Below are 26230 nucleotides of genomic sequence, written 5' to 3' on the forward strand. Positions count from 1 at the left end.
TGATATTAAATTAGAACATTAAATTTCTCAAAATCTGTTCTGATGAAGAAACAAACTCACCTACATCTCGGATGGCTGGAGAGTGTGTACATTTTCTGTAAATTGTTTTTTTGGGTGAACTAATAGGTCCCCCTTGTCAAAAACCCAGGCTTAAAGTATAAAGTACCTGAGCCTGAATCACAAAGACAACACTTCTCGTTCTTCTCCCCAGACTGGCAGCAGGGCAAGCACTGACTGTCAGGGGCATGTAGGGCGGAACCTGGGTGACAGGTAAGACAGCTCTGGGGCCCGGCACCGGAACAGTGTTTACAGGACTCGTCACAGGGTTCACAAACTCCCTAATGCCATTGAAAAATACAAAATCTTGTTGTTTATCTCTTGTAGATACACTACTGAATGAACTTTTTGATTAAAATATTAATATTTTCAATGGTTTTCATCTTTTGACAAAAATAGCAGTTATTGATCAGATGCTACTATCAAAGAAGGCATAAACTTCCACACACAATCTGTCATCAGCACTTACACTCTGTGAGTAATATCGGCTCTCTTCACAGTGAGGGTAACACACCCTATCCTGCAGGATGCTGCCCCAGTCACACGTCACACAGCCCTGAGGAGTGTTATCTGCAAACAACACAGAATCACTCAGAAGAGAAAGGGTGAAGCACAAACTGTTTTGGCAACATGGAGTTACGGTAACACTTTATTTTAGGGTCTCTTAAATAGTTGCATGTATATTACTAGAATATTAGCTATTTATTAGTAGTAATTAAGCACATATTAATGCCTTATTCTACGTGACCTTATTCTACATCCCTAATTCTACCCAATACCTAAACTTAATAACTACCTTACTAACGATTAGCTAATAAGCAGCACATTTGGAATTTATTGATGGAAAAGTCATAGTTAATAGTGAATAAGTGTTCCCTATTCTAAAGTGTTACCGGAGTTACTTTGAGGTCAGAAATTCACTACATTCAATCTCTAATTCTAATCTCTAATAAGTCACTATTAAATATTTAAGTCACCATAGTATCAAAATTCATAATTCTTGTCCAATGACTAAAGTTTAAATTCTTGAAATCACTTGTTTCTTGAAAAATTTCAAGAAAATTTCAGTCACACTTTATTTTAATGTCCACTTCCTGCTATTAAAAACCCATTTACTATGACTTTTGCCCCTGTAAACTACGGTGCCCGGGAGGGGCCGTTTTCGGTTCACTTAGTTTTGTTGTGTCCACAACATATTAAGTCATGGGAACGTATTATGTTGTGGCCACGAGATCGTTTTGTCGAGGTAACGACATCCTTATATCGTGGCCTCGAGATGTTATGTTGCGGGAATGACATATTTTTCTCGTGGCCACAAGTTTAATGCGTAAACAAACCTACATGACCATTAAAATAAAATAATGTGACCGTTAAAATATGCAACCGATTGAACAAACTGTGGAGATCGGACAAAAAAAAAAAAAAAAGTCTCGGAGAGTTGTTTACCAATAAAAATTAAAATTAAAGCACACATCGATTTGACAGAGCAGCAAGGGTCGTGGCGGGATGCAGATCCGTCACTCATGGTGCACTTCGGTGTTGGACAAACAAAAGAAGTGTTTAGCATTTAACAGCAGCGGTCACGGTGATGATGAGGCGAGCACCAGTGATCGCGGTCGCACCTCTTGTTTCTCATGCCCGCTCCATGTGTCTGCTGGGCGGCGATGAAACAGGCAGGGCAGCACTTTTCACGAGCGGAGATAGCTATTAGACGAATCATGCCATTTTTTTTTTCCGTGTATCGGTTCTTTTGTCGTAAGTTATGCTATTACTCCATTAATTTATAATAGCATATACTGTATATCAAGTGCTCCCTGAACACAGTCTCTGGCTTATTGCCAGTCAAGCACAAGCACGCTGCACCCGTCTAGAGTGATAACGACGCTGATCTGATCATAAAGTCTTTCCGAGTCGCAGGGCTCAAGTCCAAGTCGAGTCTCAAGTCTTCTTTAATTGTGTCGCGTCGAGTCGCAGAGAGACATGGTTTTAAGTCTTGTCCAGTCCTCAGGAACAGTTTTCATTTCTTGTCAAGTCAGTCATGTCCAGGGAGACTCGTCTGCTTCACTGGTTGCGGATCTGGAAGCGGTTGCTGAGTCCACCCTGTGAGGGCCTCTGACTCTACGTCCAGCCCAAGGAGGGGTTTTGGATTCCACACCATGCCCAGTTAAGGACCTCAGCTCCTGAGCCTAGCCCAGTGAAGGCCCCTGTTCCTGAGGACAGACCCGGAGGGCTCCTGATACCCCATAGCTGCCACATTAATTTTTTTTTTGGTGGGGGTAGAAGGGTTCCGGCTGTAGTGGCCGGGCCGAGGGGACCGAGGCCAAGGCCACAAGGACCACCTGCCATAGCTTCCTGAGCTCCCAGCTCCTCCTTGGTCTCTGATCTGTCTGTTCCTCCAGAGCGCCCGCCCCATGTCAGTCCTGTGTCGTGTGTGTCATGTGTTCCCGCCTCTTGTGTCCTTATTTGGTTTGTTTCCTGTCCTTGTTAAGTGTGATTTATAATTATGTTCAGCTGTGTTTTAGTTATCTGTAATTAGCCTGTGTATTTAGGTCCTGCCTGTTCAGTTAGTTTTCGTCTGGTCTACTCACTACTCCCGGTGTTCCTATGTGTCTGCCCTGCCTTGTCTTGCCCTGTTTGGATATTAAAGACTGTTATTTTGAGTTTACTCCTCGTCTCGTGTTCCTCATTCTTCCCCTGCTGTGTGCACCGTGACAGTCGCAATGGCCGTCTTTTTGCAGTAAAAGACCTGTCATTGTTTGAGTGGGAAGATGACATGAAGCGACGCGAGGTTAGCTGCATTGTAAACAGATGAGCGCACATGTGCATAAAGCTCCCATTCGGGGTGAAGTTCATGGGATTTTGTCCACAGAATAAGAGCACACGTTTTAACATTTTATTATTTCACCCTCAGTATTTTAATTTAAGCGCTGCAAGCCATGCATACAGCACCGGACATGACAGGTTTTCATGTACGCAAAACAAGTACTCTAAAGGAATACCTTAGCTCAGTGGTTCTCAAACTTTTTACACCAAGTACCACCTCAGAAAATATTTGGCTTTCCAAGTACCACCATTATGATCAACATTAAAATACAGTATAGCACTTTGCACAGTTTTAAAAAAAAGTTTTATTCCTAATAATATTTATTATTGTCAGCCAATTAAAACATTGTATATACACAGTTTGAACATTAACACTGCACCGTGCTTACTTCCAGTTAAATTAAAAAAAACGTAATTATTAAATTAAAATATATTGTACCTAAAAGTTAAATAAAAACTGTACTGTACTTCAGTGTTAAACAACTGTACTTAAAGATTAAATGAAAATGTATCGTTCTTACCATTAAATACAGTAACTTACAGTTTTTATTAACAACTCTTAAGTAGCTACAATACATTTTAATTTAATCTTTAAGTACAGTACAGGTTTTATTTAACTTTTAAATAAAATTGATTAAAAAAAAATTATAATAACATGTATGTGTAGCTGCAAGTAATTACAATCATGCCACGTGTCCAGTGTCCACCAAAGCCAGCTGAAAACGCGTGAGCGCTTAAAAGGGCAGCGTATTTTTGTTTGTTTTTTTTCCGTTGAGACCAGGGCCGGTGCCAAGGGAGGGTATTCGCGGGCCGAGCCCCCCTAAACGAGTTACTGTGCCCCCCCACTTTCCATCCTCTCCCCTCCTCGCTGAACGCGATCGATTTCGAAAGCGATTGCACGCTTTAGCGAGTGTCAGCAACTGCACGCGATCACAGATTGCACCCCCCCCCCCCCACTGTGATTTGTGCCCCCCCTAGAAATTTAAATGCCCCCCTGATGGAGGTGCCCTGGCGCCGGCTCTGGTTGAGACGCTGTGGTTGCTATGATATGGAATATCCGCTGAAGTAATATGGCAGACGCATCGCGAATGAAATGTTTCTCCAAGCATTATTTTTCACAACAGTATTATGGTATTCCAGCAATTCCATCTGGTAAAAACATAAATACTCGGAGACAAGCAATATTAACTTCTCCATTGTTGTTCAGTCGTAGGCTAGTACAAGCAGGGTGTGATGGTGTTAGTCCCTCCCCTCCTCCACTATGATTGGTTAGCTGACTAAAAAGTGACAGTGATGAGCGCTAAGTTTTACCCAAAGATGAACATTCTTCAAATCTCGGCGCCGAGAAAAAAACACCCAAGCACTCAGCATGAAAAAAACGCTCCGATTTAAAACGATCGGAAAAGTTCACTAGCCTCAAAAAAAAAAAAAAAAACGCTTTGGTGGACACGCAGTCTAATTTATATTTAATTCAGAGATTCCTCTGCGTACCACTATAGCAAGCTCACGTACCACTAGAGAACCACTTTGAGAACCACTACCTTAGCTTATTGGCATTACTGTGGCAGCCAACAACAGCATTGCTTAACCCTCCGTGCATATTTATATTTAGTTATACTGAAAAAGTTTCAATTCAGTCGATTTTCTTTACCCCGTTTTAACACGGAGTAATCTATGGAGACCGGCCATAGATGTCAGGCAAGATGGCGGATAGCAGCGGCGGTACATAATATCCGCGTTCTGATTGGTCAGATCGCCTGTCAATCAAGGTCTTTGCGAACGGTCAGTTAACACTAGTGGCACATTACCTACTAATTACTAGACTTCAAATTTTGTTCTTCCAGGAATCCTGTGTCACCCAAGCAACTTCCTTAGAGATATATTATATACCTCCTTGGTGGCTAAGTATTTCATAGCTCTTTCAATAGCATGCATTTTAGCAGAATGAAACGTTATTGCAGACAGATAGATTTGGTTCCGTTTGCTGACTGGTGAATATAACATTTTGTGATCAAACAAAGGAGGCCGTATAATGGTAAGAATGATGATATGGTGTATTTGATGTTGCGTAACTGGTGTTACGGAAGCTCATAAAATGTGAAAATGATATAACAGAAATACCTGTGCAGGATTTGCAGCTGGTGTGGCACTGTCTGCAGCTGTGCTCACTCTCATAAAAGCGCTGCGGACATTGATCTACACACTGCCTGGTGCCCTGCAGGTCCAGCAGAGGAGGTGTGCACACCCTGCAGGTGTCCGGCCCTGGGCCCGAGCACTGCTCACAGGAACGGTCACACTTCTCGCAGCGCTCCCCTGTGCTGTAGTACCTGAGGTAGACACATCAAGTGAAAGAAATGTATGTCTTGTTATTATATACAGACAGTGAAAAGAAGGCAGTAAATTACTTGGAAATGAGATAGAAACACCATGCTAGGGCACAGCTCTGATAAAGTGAACGCAAATCCTTTTGTCATGCATTTGACAGCTAATTTTGCTTTCAAGCTACACATTTACATTTTATCAGTTCTTGCTTTCCCTGGGAATCGAACCCATGACCTTGGCATCATGCTCTACTGTTTGAGCTACAGGAAAGTCCTGTCATGTGTTATCATCAAGACATAATCAACATTTCCTTTAAGTCTTAGAAGTTGTAAGGTGAAGCCACCATGGATCAGAACTGTTGGTCCAGCACATCCCATAGATGCTCAATCGGATTGAGATCTGGGGAATTTGGAGGCCAGGACAACATTACTTCATCGTGTTCCTCAATTGATTCCTGATCCTATGCAGAGGGACAGGGCACAATATCCTTCTGAAAGAGGACACTCCCCTCATAGAATAAAATTTCCATGAAGGGATATACAATGGTTAGGTAGGTGGCACATATCAAAATTGACATACACATGTATGGCCAAACCCAAGGTTTCCCATCAGAATGTTGTAAAGAGCCTCACACTCCTTCCACCAGTCGTCTTTCCAAAGTTCATCCTGGTTACATTAGTTCCCCAGGTAAACAGTGCACATTTGCACAGCCATCCACTTGATATAAATGTAAATGGGAATCATTGGAACAGGCAACTTTCTTCCCCACCTCCAAGTTGCAGTTCTGATGCTCATATGCCTATTGTAGCTTTGGCTGCTCAATACCCTGTTTCCAGATTGGGGTGTGTCGCACCTTGGACCACTGTTGGTAGGTTATTTTGCCTGCTTTCCAGGAACATCCCACAAACCTTACCGTTTCATCTGGCCATAACAATTTGACCCTTGTCAAAGTAACTCAGGTCTTTAACTACTTTAATTTCTGAGAAGTTTGGGAAGCTACAGTTTAATCAAACAATGTTTTGCTGGTGCTTTCCCATTAACTAAGCTCTTAATTACCAAAGGCTGGATGAAATTTGTCTGTGCAGGAATATCTTACCCAGTGGGACAGTGGCTAACACAGAGATGAGAGAGCAGATGAAGGTAGCCTGGTGCACAGCTCAGACAGTCTCTGGGAGACGCCCCGCTACAGGTGGCACACACATGATCACAGGGCATACAGAAACCCAGCTCTACACCGTCAGCCTCCTCATGGGCACTGTAAGTTCCTATGGGACATTTGCTCACGCACGAACCATCTGGAACACAAACAGGTTCCCATTAAACCAGTTACTTGTACAACCTCTATAACAAAAGACCATGTTTTTCCTTTCTACTATACTTTAGATCCAAAGGAGGGATTAAAAGCCAAACCACAACTGATGAACACTTTAAATCCATATTATAAACATCACAATCAATGTCATTATTTTCTTAACAGTAGAAGTATACAATCATTCGTACTGTGGAGATAGTTGGGCAGAGCACAGGTCTGGCAGTCAGAGGGGCCTGGCCCTTCGCAGGACTGGCAGAGTCGATGACATGCTTGGCAAGTGAACTGGTTGTTTTGAAGGAATGTTCTAGGTGGGCAGTCCGAATCCCCGGTAACTCCACACATCATGGTGTTGGGATCCAAAACCAGACCCTTTTCACACTGCAGACACTGGGTGGGTTCTGGACCCTCACAGCGTGCACAGGTCTGGTGACACTCTATGGAGCCAAATATGGGACAGATAAATTATCACAATTATCTAACTGTGTTCAGTTATTGCAAATAAATAACCAAATAAATCATCAAATAACCAGTGTACTTCAGATTTGACACAAATTATTATTGTACACGTACAGCCGAGCACATAACCTTTTGAAGTATAGCCTACTCCATTTGAAAGTTTGCATTAAAGTGTGCATGGGCACTAGAAAGTTTAATCTTTGTTTTGTCCAACTTTCGTCCAGTGTCTGCACTATTTCTCTCCGGAAGTTATGAGCAAAGTGTCCGTGTATTCGTTTGTACTTATATTTGTTCTAAATCCCCTAACACAAGTGCACAGCATTGTGGGGTGCCTGTTGTTGATGCATCTTCAGTAGTCTTATCCATTTCTTTTTTAACTGTGAAACAATGAGTCAGGTCAGTATTGCCACCAAGTGGACAAACTTATTAGAGCAAAAAAAAAAATCAAAGCATATGTGCGTACTGAGCATACCGAGTATGTGCTGTTGGAAGAATCTGATTGTGCATACTATGCTGACAATAAAATTTATGTCACACGGCTAAGAGTGTACTCTTCTGAATTTAGATGCTTGTGTCCCTCTGCAATGGGTATTGGCGCCCCCTAGGAAAACCCTTGGTGCAAAGTATGCACAATTAGAAAAATTAGGCTACGTGCATACTATTCCGATTACAAAATAAACATGCCACACACTATGCGCATACCCTAGATTATACATAAAACTGAAGCATACTTAGAGCTTAAGGTAGAATTTACACTAACCAGGATTGAACTGGTTTGGTGTGTTAGTAGTATAACTACAGCTAATACTTCACCTTGGCATTCCTTATCAGAGGTCTGGTAATAAGTTCCCGCTGGGCACTCTTCCAAGCACGTGCCCTCGTAGAGTTTTGGGTTGAGGGCAGAACACGTCTCACAATCATCAGAAAGAGGACCAGAACAGGTGGCACAGGTGGGATGGCAGCTCACACAGATGCCCTGATCCAAGTCTTCAAAGTAACCCTTCGGACAGACCGCCTTGCATGCTCCGTTCAAGAGCAAATAGAGAAAACTGCACCCTGAAATTAAATAGTTAAACAAAGTTATTAGATTACAAATTCAATGTAATCTAATTTCCACTGAAATTCTAAAGCAATCCAAATGTGTTCTAACTGATCTGTACACATAATTCCACATTAATAGATAGTACACAAGATAATATAAGAGGGAAGATGAGTTCAATATAATTTCATTAAAGTGTCACTGATAGGTTTTCAGTGCTCATTTGGATGTATCTGTTACTACTCGTTTAAATGATCTGTTGTCTCAATCACTCACTTGTACAGGTGGAAAAATCTGTGCACACGTCACAGTGAGGAGCACAGCGTCTGCATGTGCCGTCTTCTGCCACGTAGCTCATGGGGCCGCAGTTTTGTCTGCACTGGCCGTTGGCCAGATGAAGGCCTTCTTGACATGAAAGGCACTGCGTGCTTGTGCCGTCACAGGTCAAACAGAGTTTATCGCAGGGTTCGCATGTCCCCAGTTCAGTCTCAAAATAACCTCTGCAAGAAACCCAAGACAAACAAGTTTGTTTCTTTCTTGCATTCATTAACATATTCACAGGAATTCCAGGACTAAAAACAATGTATGTTGTATTGCTAGGTTCCCCCTCAGGAACTCAAGCTGCGTCGAAATGCTATGGGAATTGCTCCAGCGTGACCGCTCTCTGAATTACATGTGTAATCTGTCCAATGGATATAATGGAAGCATAAAAGCACGTGCGGTGGAGCATCAGCTTTTTGTCATTCAGCAACCGCTACTCTGTGTGTGTCTGTCATTCTGTGTTATGAGTCTTATTTTGTGTTGTTTGTCCCAGTACACATCTAATAAACTCCACATAGCTAAGAGTGCTGAGAAAAGAAAGCACTTGGGCAAAAGCAGATCATTGTGTGTTCCTCCCTGCAAACGTTACATCACTGCTGGGGATACACACAGTCCGTGTGTTATCTGCTTGAGAGCAGAATACGCAGAGTCAGCTCTCGAGCTCTTTGTCACTGCGTATGCTTGATCTCAGAGGGCTCTCTTTGAGGAGGGAGCTTTCACCAGCATTCTTCACAGTGCCGGCCCCGCTTTCACCGAGGCAGAGAGGCGGCTGCGCTCGTGGGAATCGCAGATGGATCAGGTGGAGGGAATGAAGACGGGCGAGCCCCTATCTTCTTCCTTTCCCATCAGATCCAGCGCCTGCTCTCTGGGATCGGAAGCCTGTCCCGCGGTTTCTTCCCCCAGAGAGAGGGCTCGATGCTCCACCTGTTTTCCTCATGGACGTGAAGATTCATGTACATGAAGGATGTCGATGAGCTTTGTAGGCTGCAGTGTTTGCACAATCATTGTTTGCACAAGCCTATTATGAATGGAGTTCGCACTGTCAGCTCAAAAAAAAAAAAAAAAAGGGGGCTGATTGTGCTTCTCCCCGCCGTATGATCTCGCGGTTTTGGTCCCGCCGCTGCTGATCGCACATGGATCTGGCGGACGGGTTGGAGACAGGTTCGCCCTATCTCCACCTGCATTCCCCAGATCTAGCGCTCTCACTTGGGGCGCGGTGCGGTTCTTCCCCCTTTGAGTGAGAGCTCGCTGTTGCAGCTCGCTGTTGCAGCTCGCGTTGCCGAGGTGACTCATTATGTCATTCTCGTTCATTTTATGAATCCTTTTCATATCAGACCGTGTTTATTTGTCTGGTTGTCTTTCTGCATTAAATTTTGAGGAATTAAATGATGTATTTCATCTAACTAGGAGAAGTTAGATGTATATATACATATACATTCTGTGAGAAGTAGGCTCTAGGTGAGTCTCCTTACAGGATGTCCAGTGTGTGGAGCGTAGTAGACCTCCTCTCAATTTAGAGAGTCGGTATGCAGAGGTCTCTGCTCCAAGAGCTCGACTGGTTTGGTGAGTGTCGTCAGGTCTCCTCTCGCTTAGAGAGTTTTAGAGACCTCTGCTCGCCAGAGCTCCGCTTGGACAGTTATGTGAGGGGTAGGCTCTAGGTGAGTCTCCTTACAGGTTGTCCAGCGTGTGGAGCGTCGTAGACCTCCTTTCGATTTAGAGAGTCGGTATGCAGAGGTCTCAGCTCCGAGAGCTCGACTGTTTCGGCGAGTGTCATCAGGTCTCCTCTCGCTTAGAGAGTTTTAGAGGCCTCCGCTCGCCGGAGCATGAGGCCAGAGAGCTTATGCCTGTGGTGGATGAGGATGCTTTCAATAGCCTAGAGTCCTCTGCTCTCCTCTCTCTTGGGGACCAAGACTCACTTCTCAGAAGTTGGCCTTCGAGACGCAGGCCCCGCCCACTTAGCCACTCGTGGCCCCTTTTTTCTCTCGCCCTAGCTGTGCTCCATCCACACTGGGCTGGGATTTGGAAGTCCGGCAGTGTGGGCATCTCGTTCCCATAGCGTTTTGACACAGCTCGAGTTCCTGAAGGGGAACGTCTCAGGTTATGCATGTAACCATGGTTCCCTGAAGGGAACGAGATGCTGCGTCTCGGGGTCATACTTCCGGCATCCCTGTGAGCGGTTGCTTCATTCCTGAAGCTGACGCCGGTTCCACCGCACGTGCTTTCATGCTTCCTGGCCAATTACGTCACCCACCCGTGACGTCTCGCCCATCCATTTTACAGATTACACATGTAATTCAGAGCGCGGTCAGGCGGGAGGCGTTCCCATAGCATTTCGACGCAACGTTTCGTTCCCTTCGGGGGAACCATGGTTACATGCGTAACCTGAGACGTTTTCTTACATCTATATATACAGTACATTACGAACCCCAGTTTGGGAAACCTTGATGTAATGTAGTGTTTGATGCACTTCATGTTGTTAATAATAACAAATGGAATATAATTTTTTCTCTTTAGATCTTTATAGCAATATGGTATGACATATCTTTTTAACATAATGTTATGAATAAGTTAGGTCAAAAGTAATCTAAAAGTAATCCAAAAGTAGTCTGATTATATTAACTAAAATGTGTAATGTAATGACTTACGTTGCTAACTACAGTTTTTGTCATGTAATCTGGAATCAGTAATGGACTACACTTTGTAGTGTGCATAGTAAATATTTCAACAATATTAAATGCTTCAAAGTCAAATCTAAAATCGCTTCAATATTTAGGATCCATAACATATAAATATTTGATTATATTATATTATAGATATATTATAACTGTCCAAATCTTTCTTGGGCCACTGCACGTTTCGGAAGTTCCAGCCATAGTGACTCACTCTGGACACTCTGACCAGCAGCTGCCCTGGAACAGATAGAGCTGGTAAGTGTCCGTCATACAGCTCACACACTCGTCTCTGCTCTCACAGGCCTCGCAGTTAGCAGAACACCTCTCACACAGAAGACTGGAGCTGTTCGCATAGAAACCCAGAGGACAGCGATCTACACACACGGCCTCCTGCTCCAACATGTATCCTGTTGAGAAAGCAAACAGAGGTGCGAAGAACTTATTAAGTAGGGAAATGTCTTATTTATTCATTAAGTGCTTTTGAAGCAGGATTTAATTAAAAGGAGAACTTTGGCCGTCTGTTTCTCAGTTGGGAGGGAAAGGAAAGCTAACCTATACATTACCGTTAGCACATGTGATGCAATTCTGAGCCTTGGGACCGTAACATGTCAAGCAGGATATATCACAGTAACGGCAAGTGCGACTTTCCCCTTAAAAAAACACAAGGTTATAATAACTCTTAGCTCTTACTAACAGAAAATATTAATGACTAATTAGATGAATTCCTAACTTAAATCTTAATAATTTCTTGTGTTAAAATTATATATAAAAAAAAAAAAATTATATATTAAGTAAAATGTTTACAGTCCCCAAAAACTATTATACATTTTCAGCGTAAAAAAAAATAGAAAATGCCTGCTAAATTATCACCAGCGTTTTAAGTGTAATACTACCAGATGTCCAACAGAGCACAGTATTACACCAACTATAACAGACATAAGCAACAGAGTTTAGACTTTTTCTCTCATATTAAATGGCAGGAGCTCTTTCTCACCATCAACATATTGGCCTTCCGGGCAGTTGATCACCGGGCACTTCCCATAAACTGGGCGGCTCCAGCCACTGCATCGGTCACAGTCTCTCACTCCAGGGCCGTGGCAGGTCAGACAGGAGCTGTGACAGGGTTGACAGCTCCAGCCTCTGGAGTCTTTAAATGTGTCTGCTGGGCACTCCTTCACACAGGTGCCATCTTTATCAGGCAAAAAAAAATTGTAGTGTTATGATTTACATCATAAAATAATAATGAGCATAAGAGACTTCTTTAAAAAAAAACATTTAAAAATCTTTCCGACCCCAAATGTTTGAACAGTAGCTGTTCACAGATGATAAAACAGTTGTGATATTTCATTGTATTTTAACATAGTAATATTCAAGAATAAATAGGTGTGTATAATCCCAAAAACTTGAACATCAATTTGCATGAATGAACTTCTCAGATTCAGAATCACAGCACTAACCTGTGCAGATTTTTTGCATTGACTATATTTGCATCCCATTTCTATTTCCCATTCAAATTAGTGAGGGGAAAAGTGCTGCTGTGAACAATATAATTTCTGTGAAGTACATGCAGTGCTCTGTCAGGCGTTTCCAACCTTTTTTTCCTTATTTACATAATTACTTACTATTACATAAATGATTCAATCAAATTATGAAGCCATATATACATTTTTATATACATTTTTTAATCTTTCAGTAAATGAATGGACAATAAATGAATTTTCCCTCAATTTAAATTCAAAGTATGGAAGCCATTTAAAAGGTAAATTAAAAAAAAGATTAAATGGCAATTGTGACTTTTTTCTCACAATTCAGACCTTTTATCTCACAATTTTGACTTTGTTTGTCAGACTTGCAAGATATAAACAAAGAATTGTGAGTTTAATCTCAGAATTCTGACTTTTTTTCTCACAATTTTTAGAAGTGTTTTTTTTCCTGCCGAAAAAGGCAATCCGTTTGGTCAACCAATGGCAAGGGAAACTATTTATTTTTTTACTTGTTTATTTATTTGTTGGTTGGTTTGCAGTTATGTATTGTGATGCAACTATTGCAGAAAAAGCTTCACCTTTAAACATTATATTCAAAGTATATAAATATTTAATATTCTATAGTTAAATATGAATAAATGTATTGGCATTTCTATGTCAGAAAAACATTTAAAGGGATAGTTCACCCAAAAATTAAAACTTCTGTCATTAATTACTCATGTTAATGTTACACATTAATTACACATGTTGTTCCTAACCTATAAGACCTTTGTTCATCTTCGGAACACAAATTAAGATATTTTTAATCGACATGAGGGTGAGTAATTAATGACAAAATTTTCATTTTTGGGTGAACTATCCCTTTAAGTTTCATTATAAATGACCCATTGGAGTTTTGATCTTCAGGGTTTCTTCACAAGCATCTCTAGATGATATAGCTCTCTAAAACTGGATAAATCAAAATGACTTTAAAGAGGTATTAATTTTAAATTGTAGCTTTAGGCTAGACTTAACCAGCCAAAGTACTGTGACTGAAACAGCTATGGCTATCAGACAGGAAAATGAGTGTGAACTTTAGCGAGGAAGTAGCGCACTGTTCAGGAAGTATCCGAACTGGCAAGTGAGGCACAGGCTATCGCTCCAGCAGTCCACACATGGCTCCGGGCAGCTGATGCACAGTCCTCTACCGCGGTCCTCATAGGTCCTCTGGGGACAGTGCTGACGACACTGCTGTCTGTATCTACACACAGAGATAACAAACAATAGGCTTGTCACATATTGAAGCTAAACACTGATTGCTCTGCTTTAAGCAGGACTTCAACATATCCCTTGAGGGCAGTTTTATAGAATAAACATGCATGGATGAGCCATTACAGAACTTTGAAGCTATTTAAGCTTTTTTGTGTTCACTAGAAGAATTTTGTAAGAAGGTAATGTCGAAAACATGTGGCTTTGCGCGATCTTGCAGCTCAGTTGTGAGTGCGGTTGTGGGGAATGCAGAAGATGACCGAAATCTTGCGTACTTTACTGAGATTGTCCAGCTAGGATAATTGGTAACCATATTGTTTTTTTATAAACTATGTTTATTGCCTTCTTTTGGTAAGCGTTAAAAATTACAAGTCGCATAATTTGTGCCTAGCTTACATAGAAATTTGGTGTGTTCGCAACAGAGTTGCGAACTATAAATAGCTAACTAACAAACTAAATAAAATGTGTTAAATGAAATAAATGTTAATTTAAATAAATAAAATATGAAAAAGTTGCTGAGTTGCCAAGAAAACATGTTCATTTAGCTTAATTTGATGTACTAAAATATCCAAAAATACATAGTTCAGACATGAAACTCTAACTAATCACTAATCGCTAATTAAACTTATGTTACCCCTCCGCCTCCCCAGCACCACCTGTAGAGATCTGCTAGGGGGTTCTACATTTCTTGCAGCAACCATCTTGCTTGCATTTTGACTAAGCTGAACTATTTATTGTTTTTGCTCTACAGCAGCAGCGTAGCAGATCTCGTCCGCCCAAATCAAGCATATGTATATTTCATGTCCATGCCAATAAATGCTGGTTGAAATTATCACTCTGAGAGTTGTCATGACTGAACTGAAATTCATATAAAATAAAATAAATATAAAAATCTATTCAAAATACTAACAAACCCAGAATAGTATTTTAATTATACAAAAATAACACTGGTTTGCGCTGAAAAAAGGCATTGAAAGTCATGTAACTGTAACAAGTCATGTGATTGAATAATCAGCTCAGAGGAAGAAAGGAAACATCTTGACATTTTGTTTGCATACTCTAAATCAGGTCATTTATTAACAGTGCCACAATTGTGTCAATTTGTTCATTTCAATTTTGCACAAATGTTAACACGTGCTTTGGAAACGTTCAATTTGCAAAATAATTTTGAAACATTAATTAATTAATTTGAATTCAACACAGTGAAGTTAGTGAACTTAGCGGCTGATTGAACTGTAAGGTTTGAATATATAACACACTCAAATACAGTGCACAAAAGTGTTTGGTGAAAAATGTGTTGCCTCACTATTAACTTGTACCAATATCATTATCTTTCCTATCACTCGAACCTGTTTGAAAACTTGCTTACAAAGACTTTGGAGCAGCTTCAGAGCAGCAATGTCTTTGTAGACTTACCTTTGAATCAAAGACGCTCTGATTCACAAGGTCCTCCTTCAGGGTGAGGAATATAATGCAGACTGAGATTATGTGAGCCTGGGGCGGTAGGTTTCAGTGCTTTGACAGAAAGAGTAACCAGAGAAGCCAAACCACACCAGAGAAATGAACACCATCCCAAAACGACAGCGCACCTGCCTGCAGCAGTGTTACTGCAGTTATTCAGCCATTCAGCTTTCATATGACAATAGAAATGAAAGCATATTGGGAGATCATAGTTTAAAGTAGTTGATTTTAAATTCTTAAATTGAAAATCTTAAAACTATTGTATAGACCATTTTGAGAAGAACACAATCTTTAAATCAACCAATCAATCTTCTGATTGACTGCAGTGTTTATGAGGACTGACTGATAATTATTCAGTCAAGTTATAAGAGAGCTTTCATATTAAAGGAAGAGAGGAAGAGAGGAAATGAGGGACAGATTAAAAGATCATTTAATGGCTCCTTGGTCTCTCCTTATCAAAGAAGGAAACTCCTGCCAGGCACTTCCTGCTGTGTTGCTATATACAACTGGGACTATTTAAGGAATGGCAGCTGGAAGCATTATAACACTATCATCAGAGCTGCTTGACAAGACATTAATACAGACAGATTGACATTTCAGGCACAATATGGACAGATATTTAGTTTATTTCCCCTGACCATTAAAAATAGTTGGAAAAACAGACTGGACTCAGTAGTTCGGTCCTGGATTCAGATCATATTTGATAACCTCACTGCCAATTAAGCTCCATTTACATTACAAAAAAACAGCATTTCAAGAAGCTATTAATTAATATTGTGTGTTAGAATTTATGCTACACTCTAAACAAAAATGGTACTAAATAGCACTAAAAGTGGTCCATTGGCTCATAATCATAGGGGAACCACTTAAAGTGCTATATAGCACCTTTGTCAAATGGTGCAATGTAAGAACCACAAGAAGTGCCATATAGCACTTTATTGCTTCAACAAAAATGGTGCTCAACAGTGGTTCTTTGGAACCTCTATGGCACATATTCTTAAAGATAATAAGCATTATAGCACATTTGTCAAATTGTGCTACAGTGGCATGCAAAAGTTTCGGAACCCCTTTCAGAATCTGTGAAAATGTGAATAATTTTAACAAAATAAGAGAGATCATGCAAAATGCATGTTATTTTTTATTTAGTACTGTCCTGAGTAAGATATTTTCAATAAAAGATGTTTACATATAGTCCACAAGACAAAAAAATATCTGAAATTATTAAAATAACCACATTCAAAAGTTTGGGAACCCTTGGTTCCCAGAAGGGAACGAGACGCTGCGTCGAAATGCTAGGGGAGCATTTTCAGCGTGACCGCGCTCTGAATCACATGTGTAATCTGTCCAATGGAAGGGCGAGACGTCACGGGCGGGTGACGTAATCGACCAGGAAGCATATAGGCATGTGTGGTGGAACCGGCGTTTGCTTCTAGGAATGAAGCAACCACTCGCAGGGATGCCGGAAGTATGGCCTCGAGACGAAGCGTCTCGTTCACTTCAGGGAACCAGGGTTACATACGTAACCTGAGACGTTCCCTTACAGGAACTTGAGCTGCGTCGAAAAGGGGAACGAGATGCCCACGCCTCCAGACTTCCAAGTCCCTGCCCTGTGTGTATCCCTCAGGAGCACAACAAGGTCGAGAGAAAAAGGGCCACGAGTGGGCGGGCCTGCCTCCCAAAGGCCAACTTCTGAGAAGTGAGTCTTGATCCCCGAGAAGGGGGAGAGTACCAATCGGGCAGTTAACTGGGTCGAGGTGGCGATCGCCACACCATGAAGTGAAAAGTTTCCACTTCAGGGCATACAGTTTCCTCATAGAGGGAGCTCTGGATTGGAGGATGATCTCAGCAACCTCGGTTGAGAGACCGGAAGCTATGAGCTGTGCCTCCTCAGAGGGCACACCAACAGCTTCCACAGCTGCAGGCGAGGGTTGGACGATAGTGCCCCCCGCCTGTGAGAGGAGATCTCTCCTGACAGGAATCTCCCATGGAGAGCCATCGAGGAGAGAAATCAGGTCTGAGAACCATACTCGGCCTGGCCAGAACGGTGCTACCAGTAGTAGACTGACCTCGTCCCGGCGCACTCTCACCAGAACTCCCGGGACAGAGCGATCGGGGGAAAGGCGTACAGACGAAGCCTCGGCCAAGTCTGTACCATAGCATTCAGCCCCAGTGGAGCTGGATGACCCCGGGCCTCGGCCCCTGCCTCGACAGGATGTCTGCTCTCTTGCGCACCAACACATGGTGGTCTCTTAGGTCTGCGAGAGAGTGTTTGAGTGCTCGAAACACGGCCAGCATCTCCAGGCAGTTGATGTGCCATCTGAGATGGCGACCACTCCACAGACCGCGGGCAGGGTGGCCACTCTTGACCGCTCCCCAACCGGTGAGGGATTTTTTAATTTTTTTTTTTAAACATTCAGCCAAGTATGGTGACCCATACTCGGAATTCGTGCTCTGCATTTAACCCATCCAACGTGCACACACACAGCAGTGAACACACACACAGACACCGTGAACATACACCCGGAGCAGTGGGCAGCCATTTTATGCTGCAGCGCCCGGGGAGCAGTTGGGGGTTCGGTGCCTTGCTCAAGGGCACCTCAGTCGTGGTATTGAGGGTGGAGAGAGCGCTGGACATTCACTCCCCCCACCTACAATCCCTGCTAGCATTACGCAGCGACCAGGAGCTCCCAGTACCAGGCCCTGAGACAAGAACCTAGGACGTCTCCACATGTCTAAGACACGTAGGCATCGCCACATGACCTTGAATGCGAAGTGGGTTTCCCCTCGGGGAGAACCCCTTGGTTCTGAGCCACCACTGTAGGGGTTTCATGTACAGCAGGCCAATAGATATCACGTTGGACGCAGCTGCCATCAGACCTAGCAGTTTTTGAAACTACTTGACAGTGAGTGACAGGCCTTCTTTCACTCTCTTGACTGACATGAGGATCGACTCAATCCGAGCAGGGGACATGCGTGCCTGCATCGTGGTCCAATCCCACACCACGCCTAGATAAGTGGTTCTCTGTACTGGAGAAAGCACACTTTTCTTGGCATTCAGGCTCTAGAGACTCCCGCAGGAGTGGCGAGCTTCTCCACTCCACTACGTTTCCGGGCGGAAGTGACTGAGAAAAGCACTCGCTGGAGCCAGCTGCGCCCTGGAACTATGGCAGGGTTGGCAGAGTGATCTCCTGAGGGCACTGAGGAGAGACGGACACCGTGTAATGCGGTGTAACCCGCTCTTCCCCAGAGGGGCCTGTCCTCGTAAGCCCTCGGCCACGCTCGTCAGGGCTTCTTGGCCGAGGACCTCTTAGACTGAAATATGGTCCGCAGATCCAGCTCAGGAACCACTGGAACAGCTTGTTTACAGGCCTCCTGGTACCTGACGAGGACGGAATTGACGGCTGCAACAGCGAGCTCTCACTCAAAGGGGGAAGCACTGCGGGCTTCCAGCCCCGAACGAGAGCGCTAGATCTGGGGAATGCAGGAGGAAATAGGGCGAACCCGTCTCCAACCCGTCCGCCAGATCCATGTTGCGATCCCCATGATCTCACTCGCCGCCGTGCCTCAGCAGCGGCGGGACCGCGAGATCGTACGGCGGGGAGAAGCACAATCAGCCCCTTTTCTTTAGAGCTGACAGCGCGAATATAATGATGTCGTCATTCATAATATGCTTGTGCAAACACTGCAGCTTTACAAAGCTCATCAACGTTTTCCACGTCCACCTCCTCAGAGGAAGACAGGCGGAGCGTCGAGCCCTCTCTCTGGGGGGAAGAAACCCCGGGGCGGGCTTCCGATCCCGGAGAGTGGGCGCTGGATCTGATGGGAAAGGAAGAAGATAGGGGCTCGCCCGTCTTCAGTCATGTGCGATTCCCACGAGCGCAGCTGCCGCTCCGCCTTTTTTTTTTCTTTTTCTTTGGCAGAAGCAGGACCGGTACCGCGAGGAACGCTAGTGAAAGCTTCCTCCTCAAAGAGAGCCTTCCGAGAGCAAGCATACGCAGTGACAAACGCTCACAAAGCGGGCAGTCACCTCCCTCGAGAGCTGACTATGCGTGCTCTGCTCTCAAGCAGACCTCACACGGACTGTGTGTATCCCCAGCAGTGATGTAGCGTTTGCAGGGAGGAACATACAGCCTGTAATGCGATCTGCTCTAGCCAAAGTGCTTGCACACATTGTGGAGCTTATTTCAAGTGATTGGGAGGGACAAACAACACTAAATAAGACTCACAACACAAATCGACAGACACACACACACAGAGTAGCGGTTGCTGGATGACAAAAAGCAAAAGACAGTTCCACCGCACGTGCTTTTATGCTTCCTGGTCGATTACGTCACCCGCCCTTGACGTCTCGCTCTTCCATTGGACAGATTACACATGTGATTCAGAGTGCGGTCACGCTGAAAACGTTCCCCTAGCGTTTCGACGCAGCTCGAGTTCCTGGAAGGGAACTTAAATATCTTCAACATTGATAATAAAGATTTCTTCTGCTGCAAATATATTAGAATATAGTATATTAGAATGATTTCTGAAGGATCATGTGACACTGAAGACTGGAATAATGATGTTGAAAATTTATAAATAAATTACTTTTTAAAATATATGAAAATATAAACATATCTTATCTTAAATTGTAGTAATATTTTGCAATATTACAGTTTTATGCATGCAAAAAAATGCTGTTAAATAAATGTTAAAAGAATAAATTTAAATGTAAAAAAAAATATTTTTTTTCAAAGCCATTAAAAAACTTTCTAACCCCAAAACTGTAGAACAGTAGCGTATATACATATTCCAGGAAAATAATTTTTCCAATAATTTCAATATCATATTATATTAAATATCAACCTTATAATAAAGAAAAATAAATCATATAAAAGCATTTAATACACTATTAATATTTATTCATATATTAACATTTGCACATTTGACTAAATGTATATTTCTGAAGATTAAAAAAACGAATCTCTTTATGTACTGTACAGGCATATGCATAAACTTAAAATTAGTAGCATTTATGTATGAATTTCTTTATGAAACTAAAATTTATATTTATTTGAACTTTTGAGATAAATATTAAATTTTGACTTGCATTTTTGGTTATATTGTTTGTTATTTCATAGTTTTGATGGCTTTATTATCATTCTAAAATGTGAAAAATTGTAGCAATATAAGTAAGAAGAATAAGTAAATGTCTTCAAAATTTTGCAGGTATTAAAATCACAAAAAGAATTAAGATAAATCATAATGTAAAGATAAATTTAATAAAACCACATGTTTGCGCTATGTTAAACACTTGTTGTAGTTAAGCAGTTGATAAGCATGGCTGATCAAGTGCTCCGTCTGAGACACAGAGGTGCCTCACTTTGGAACTCAAGACTTAAGCAAAATGTTTGAGGGAGACGGCGGACAACAGCTTCCATGGCAATGGCGCAAGCACAATGAAAGCATGAGGAATGTTCGGGGGGGATTAACATTGCTCTTTTCCTTTCTGAGTGGACATTCATTAGTCAGGACTCTCGTACAAGACACTCCAACCCTCTGAGCAAAGAAAGTCCTTCAGTTTCAACCGAGCGAGGAGGAGATTAGTGAGGAGAGAGAGAGAAAGAAGACAGATTGAGTGAGTAGAGGGAAAAACTCATAAGAGGTACTTCTATGTCGAGCAGCGTGGATCTCAGGTAACCGGCCGTGAGACTTAACTGAAAGTGAAATCTGATGCACACAATAGCTGGAGGCCACAACACAGGGAGCAACACACAATCAAACCTCTGTTCTCTTCATAGCATCTCTGCAATACGCTCCAAAATACCTCAACACAGCTTAAAGGCGTAATTCAGCTAAAAATTAAAATTTTCTGAAATTTTTCTCACCCTCAGGCCATCCAAAATGTAGATGAGTTTGTTTCTTCATCTGAATAGATTCTGAGAAATGTAGCATTACATCACTTGCTCACCAATGGATCCTCAGCAGTGAATGGGTGCCGTCAGAATGAGAGTCTAAACAGCTGATAAAAACATCACAATAATCCACACCTCTCCAGTCCATCAGTTAATGTCTTGTGAAGTGAAAAGTTGCGTGTTTATAAGAAACGAATCCATCATTAAGACGTTTTTAGCTTCAACCCATTGCTTCCTACTAAAATATGAGTCCTCTGTTCATAATTTTGTTTTCTCCAGTGTTTTTATCAGCTGTTTGGACTCTCATTCTGACGGCACCCATTCACTGCAGAGGATCCATTGGTGAGCAAGTGATGGAATGCTAAATTTCTCCAAATCTGTTCTGATGAAGAAACAAACTCCTCTACATCTTGGTTAGCCGGAGAGTGAGTACATTTTCAGCACATTTTCATTTAAAATTAAATATTATAGCAGCGGGAATAGACCGATTTCTTAAATACAATGGAAACTTACAAGAAGTAGCCATCTGTGCAGCTGTGACAAACCTCTGGACCATCTGTTGTGGACACACAACAGTATTAGTGAGTATTAATGAATAATCAGTCATAATATTACATTCATGAATTGCACTGAATTGTGTTATTTACCTGTGGAGCATGTTTTACAGCCAATACCACAGTCTATACATTCTAGTGTATCCGGGTCCTGAACCTGACCTGTGGTTCAAGCAGATGTCTGTGAGTTCACTCTTTAAGTGAAGACAAAGTAGATAGTTTTGAGCATGTACAAGAAGAGTAAGTACATTTAGAGAAATAATACTATGCTATAAAATTGCATCTTGAAAACATGGCCCGCTCTATTGTGTAGTTACATGCATAAAGTTCTGCAGGGATTACACATTTTTGTAGGCCAAAACCTTGAAACTTGAAACTCACTCTTTCACAAAATCCAAAAGGCAATGGAAAATCCTGTTAAATATTTGTCGAGGGAACCAGGGTGATGCTAACTTCAGGTTGGCCTACAAAAATTCACCATCGCTGCAGTGCTCTATTCTGTCATCTAAACCGGCCTGTCAGTATATTTTATAGAAAGACAGACTCACCAACTCCACACAAGACTGTCAGACAGATGCCGCTCTGAAGATTGTAGCCTTCTCTGCACTTAGCACAAACGTTGGCGTCAGCACAGATCTCACAGTTAGGCATGCATGGAAGACAGGTGTACTGCTCTCGGTCTGGATAAAACTCTCGTGGGCAGTGTAGCCTGCAGTGGCCCTGATACAGGAAACGCTCCTTCCCCTCCTCATCTGAAATCACACACAAAATACATTTAACATGTGGACTCGTGATCCAAATGACCTTTATTTGAATAATAATCCAGTTACACTGATCAGAGGATAGATTCATGTCTGAATATGAATTGCTTAGAAGTGTGTGTGTGTATCATGTATCAAATTTGTATCATGACATGGGTATGACATAGGTATTACAAGGATTCTCAGTGTTGTATAAATATTTTGCGGTTTAAAAACATTGCATATACATATATATATATATATATATATATATATATATATAATTTATTTAAGAAATTAATCATTTTATTTAGCATGGGCGCCTAATACTTTAAAAAATGTATTTAAAACAAATAATTCATTAATAAACATTTCAAATAACTGCTTTTCTTTTGTATTTTTATTTATCAAAGAATCCTTAGAAGAAAATAAAATATCAAGTTTCAAGTTTAATAGGCAAGTTTCTACAAAAATTATTAAGCAGCACAACTATTTTCAATGCTGATATAATAATTATATGTTTTCTTCAGCAGCTGATCAGCGTATTAGAAAGATTTCTGAAGTTTTTATTATTTTTTATTTCCATGTTTTTATTGATTTTAATGTCTATTTCACTTTCTTTTATGTAAAGCACTTTGAATTACCACTGTGTATGAAATGTGCTATATAAATAAACTTGCCTTGCCTTGCCTTGCCTTGCCTTGAAGGATCAATGCTGAAAATTCAGCTTTGCATCACAGGAATAAATTGCCTTTTAATATATTATTTAATATATTTAAATTGTAATAATATTTCATATATTTCACAATTTTACTGGTTTTACCATATTTTTTGGACAAATAAATGCTGCCTTTTTAAATATACAGTAAAATACTTTTTTCAAAAACATAAAAAAAGATACACACACACACACAGAGACATACATATTGACTCCAAACTTCTCAAACCCCACATTAGGGTAATGAGAACTTATGCTGAGAAATATGTTTAATGCATCATATCTTTGAAATCTTAAAAATAGGTTTCACTTTCTTTATGCACTGATTGAAGAAAATGATTTTGACATGAAATAAAACCAGGACATGTTCTTAGCAGGTTTTGTGAAATAAATGCAGTGAGAGATTAGAAGCCGCATTAAATGCTTACTCTTTCCACAAACAATCACTAAAACTGAAACTCGGATATCAACATCTGCTTGTGTCTATCATGAACTCTTCTTTAAATAGAAACAGTAGCAGGGATCTGGCTGACAGGTTTTGCCTAGACCGGGACACATAAACCAGGGCTATAGAGAGTGAACGGGCACTTTTGGCAATGTTATAGTTGTCACACACTGGTAGATGCAAGGCCTCGGGCTGTGGAGAGAGAGATTAAGATTTACAGCGCTCTTCTTTGAGATGGTTGAAAAGGAGGGATGGCAACCATGAACGCCTACTAAACAGAATTCAAAAGAGTGGCTTGGTTTGCTAAAGACCAGTGTTTGCTTATTCATTCTGTACTACTAAAGGAATAGTTCAGCCAAAAATTTAAATTCTGTTATTATTTATTTACTCACCCTCATGTCATTCCAAACTCATATGCTGTTATTCATTAGCAACAATGGATGGCAAAGATTGGTGAATAATGATTTAAATTACGATCTGTTCCGGAGACTTGGAATAATCTACATGGAACACTAAACATTGTAATGCTTTGTTACTTTGGAGCTTTTTCATGGAAAAGATTTACATTTCTGGTTGAACTGACCCTTTAACTACCCAGCATTCTTTGCCATTGGAACCACTGAAAAAGAAATGCCATAACAAAAGCATACCGATAAAGCATGTCCCAATATGCGCACTTTACACTTTTTGTACACTCGTTTTGTAGTAGAAATAGTGCAAGTAATGTGTTCACACTGAAAAATTCCAACATTAGGAAGTGCTCTTCAAATACCCAAATGATGCACTGATTTATCTGATGAAACAAAGAATGGAAAACTTCCTGCACTTAATGGTCGCAGATTTAAAGGGACAGTTCACGCAAAAAAGAAAAATCTGTTAACATTTACTCACACTCCACTTGTTCCAAACCTGTATGAGTTTCATCCTTCTGTTGAACACACAAGATGATATTTTGGTAAACAGTTGACGGTAGCCATTGACTTCCATAGTATTTTGTCATACTATGGAAATCAGTGGCTACCATCAACTGTTAAGGGGGAAGCTATCAGACTCTTATGATGTTTGACAAAAACTAAAAACTAAGATTCTAAATAACCAAGAATAACATAGAGACAGCATTTGGAAATACCGTTTTAATACCTTAATGGGAACATTTAGGTCACAGAATGCTTTTCAATCCGAAATGGATTGCTGGGACTGAGGCTAAAGAAAATGCCAATAGCTACCTCGCATAACTTGAGGTATTTTTTAACTACCTCCAACCAGAAACATTATCATCTTTCACAATGCTGGAAAGGAAGTGGCCTCACCTTTCCCCACTCCCATGTTTGGCAGTTTAAAGTCTAGTCTACTCTTAAACTTCCTCAGTGTCATCGATTACTGCTCAGAATCATAATAGATTCATTTACAGAGTGGACCTTAATTTCAACTCTTCCTGTAATTAAAAGTGCGCAAGACACTTTCATGTTTGAGGTCACTAAACAAACTCTCTTTTGAGGTAAAGCAGTCTTTGTGACGTTGATAAATAGGGAGAGCAGCTTCATTGTTTCACTGCAGCAGCTGTGCATGGAGGACTGGGAGGTTTGCCTTCCCAATTGTCTCCCCTTTGTGAACCTGCACAATGCTGCCACAGAATCGTACCACCCAATGGCCAAAACAACGCAAAAACACTTTAAGATGTATTTTGACTTACATTTTTAATTAAATATCGAGTATAGCGTCCTGTTTACTCACAGCAGTGCTAGCGACAAGTCTTCTTACTCACAAACAACTCCAAATATACGTTTTTACTCTTATAACTTAGTTCAAATGTCATAAGTTGTGGTAACATTCTGAAAACATCACCTCATTATAAAAAGAGTTGTTCTAGTGCGCATGCGCACTGGCACTGGGGATAAAAAAATTGTGCCAATGGAGACACCTGTTTGATCCAATGATACTTCAGTTTTAAACTGCAGAATATAATAGTGAACTATCACTTACCTAAACCGCAAGCGGTGCACTCGAATAGCTCATGACCCTTACACTCCGTGCAGGTGGGATGACATAAAACGCACTGATTTTTTAGTAAGAAATGCCCGCTGGTACAGGACAGCGACGGCGATCTGGATCGAATAAAACTGAAACAGCATAATGATAAAATAACGAGCGTCGAACCAGCGTTCATTGTTCGCGATGTTGTCCAGCGCATCTATTCGCCACACACACACTCACACACAGTTCATTCACTGAAATGGGTCAGTCCTGCGCTGCCAATGACAAAGAGCGTCTAAATAACAAAAGTTGCCCAACAAGTTGCTTTGGAGGGGATTGGTCAACAGGCCTCCGGGGTCCACCCCATTCCTCTGCTTCATTCCGCATTCCATATAAAGGACAAGGTTATGCGCAAACGCTAAATTATTCAGTCTTCATGAAGTAAGTTATTAACACTCATACTAACATTATGTTCAAGGTTCATTTGTCTGTGAAAAACAGTAATCAGGGCAAAGTATTTCATAATATAAACGTATACAGTATTATATACAGTAGTAAAATATAATTATAGTTTTGCTGTTGTTGGTAATAAAATCTGAAAATATTTAACAGTAACCAATACAAACTATTTCTAAAAGTAAACACCTTCATATACAGTGCTATAATAATAATGATAATAATAATAATAATTATTATTATTATTATTATTA

At 41.2% G+C, this 26230-nt stretch overlaps 1 protein-coding gene across 2 annotated transcripts in view; it reads right to left on the minus strand.

Annotated features, from left to right (window-relative positions):
• The window catches only part of LOC306866412 (cysteine repeat modular protein 2), a 28548-nt gene extending 2713 nt beyond the window's left edge, over window positions 1-25835 (minus strand). Inside the window, exons 1-15 of one of the 2 annotated variants that reach the window (XM_079411612.1) lie at window positions 25530-25835; window positions 22192-22395; window positions 21737-21805; window positions 21603-21645; window positions 13581-13726; window positions 11997-12191; window positions 11566-11652; window positions 11214-11409; window positions 8286-8509; window positions 7784-8026; window positions 6703-6948; window positions 6299-6497; window positions 5002-5207; window positions 527-627; window positions 167-338 (exon numbers count right to left, since the gene is read on the minus strand). In XM_079411612.1, the coding sequence (XP_079267738.1) occupies window positions 167-338; window positions 527-627; window positions 5002-5207; window positions 6299-6497; window positions 6703-6948; window positions 7784-8026; window positions 8286-8509; window positions 11214-11409; window positions 11566-11652; window positions 11997-12191; window positions 13581-13726; window positions 21603-21645; window positions 21737-21805; window positions 22192-22395; window positions 25530-25737 (2539 nt within the window). In that variant the 5' untranslated portion in view covers window positions 25738-25835. The remainder of the gene's footprint in view (window positions 1-166; window positions 339-526; window positions 628-5001; window positions 5208-6298; window positions 6498-6702; window positions 6949-7783; window positions 8027-8285; window positions 8510-11213; window positions 11410-11565; window positions 11653-11996; window positions 12192-13580; window positions 13727-21602; window positions 21646-21736; window positions 21806-22191; window positions 22396-25529) is intronic. The other variant, XM_079411613.1, reaches the window with a different exon arrangement.
• Between the last annotated feature and the right edge of the window lie 395 nt (window positions 25836-26230).

Source organism: Barbus barbus, assembly GCF_936440315.1.
Source record: "Barbus barbus genome assembly, chromosome: 48".
NCBI classification, from domain to species: Eukaryota; Metazoa; Chordata; class Actinopteri; order Cypriniformes; family Cyprinidae; genus Barbus; species Barbus barbus.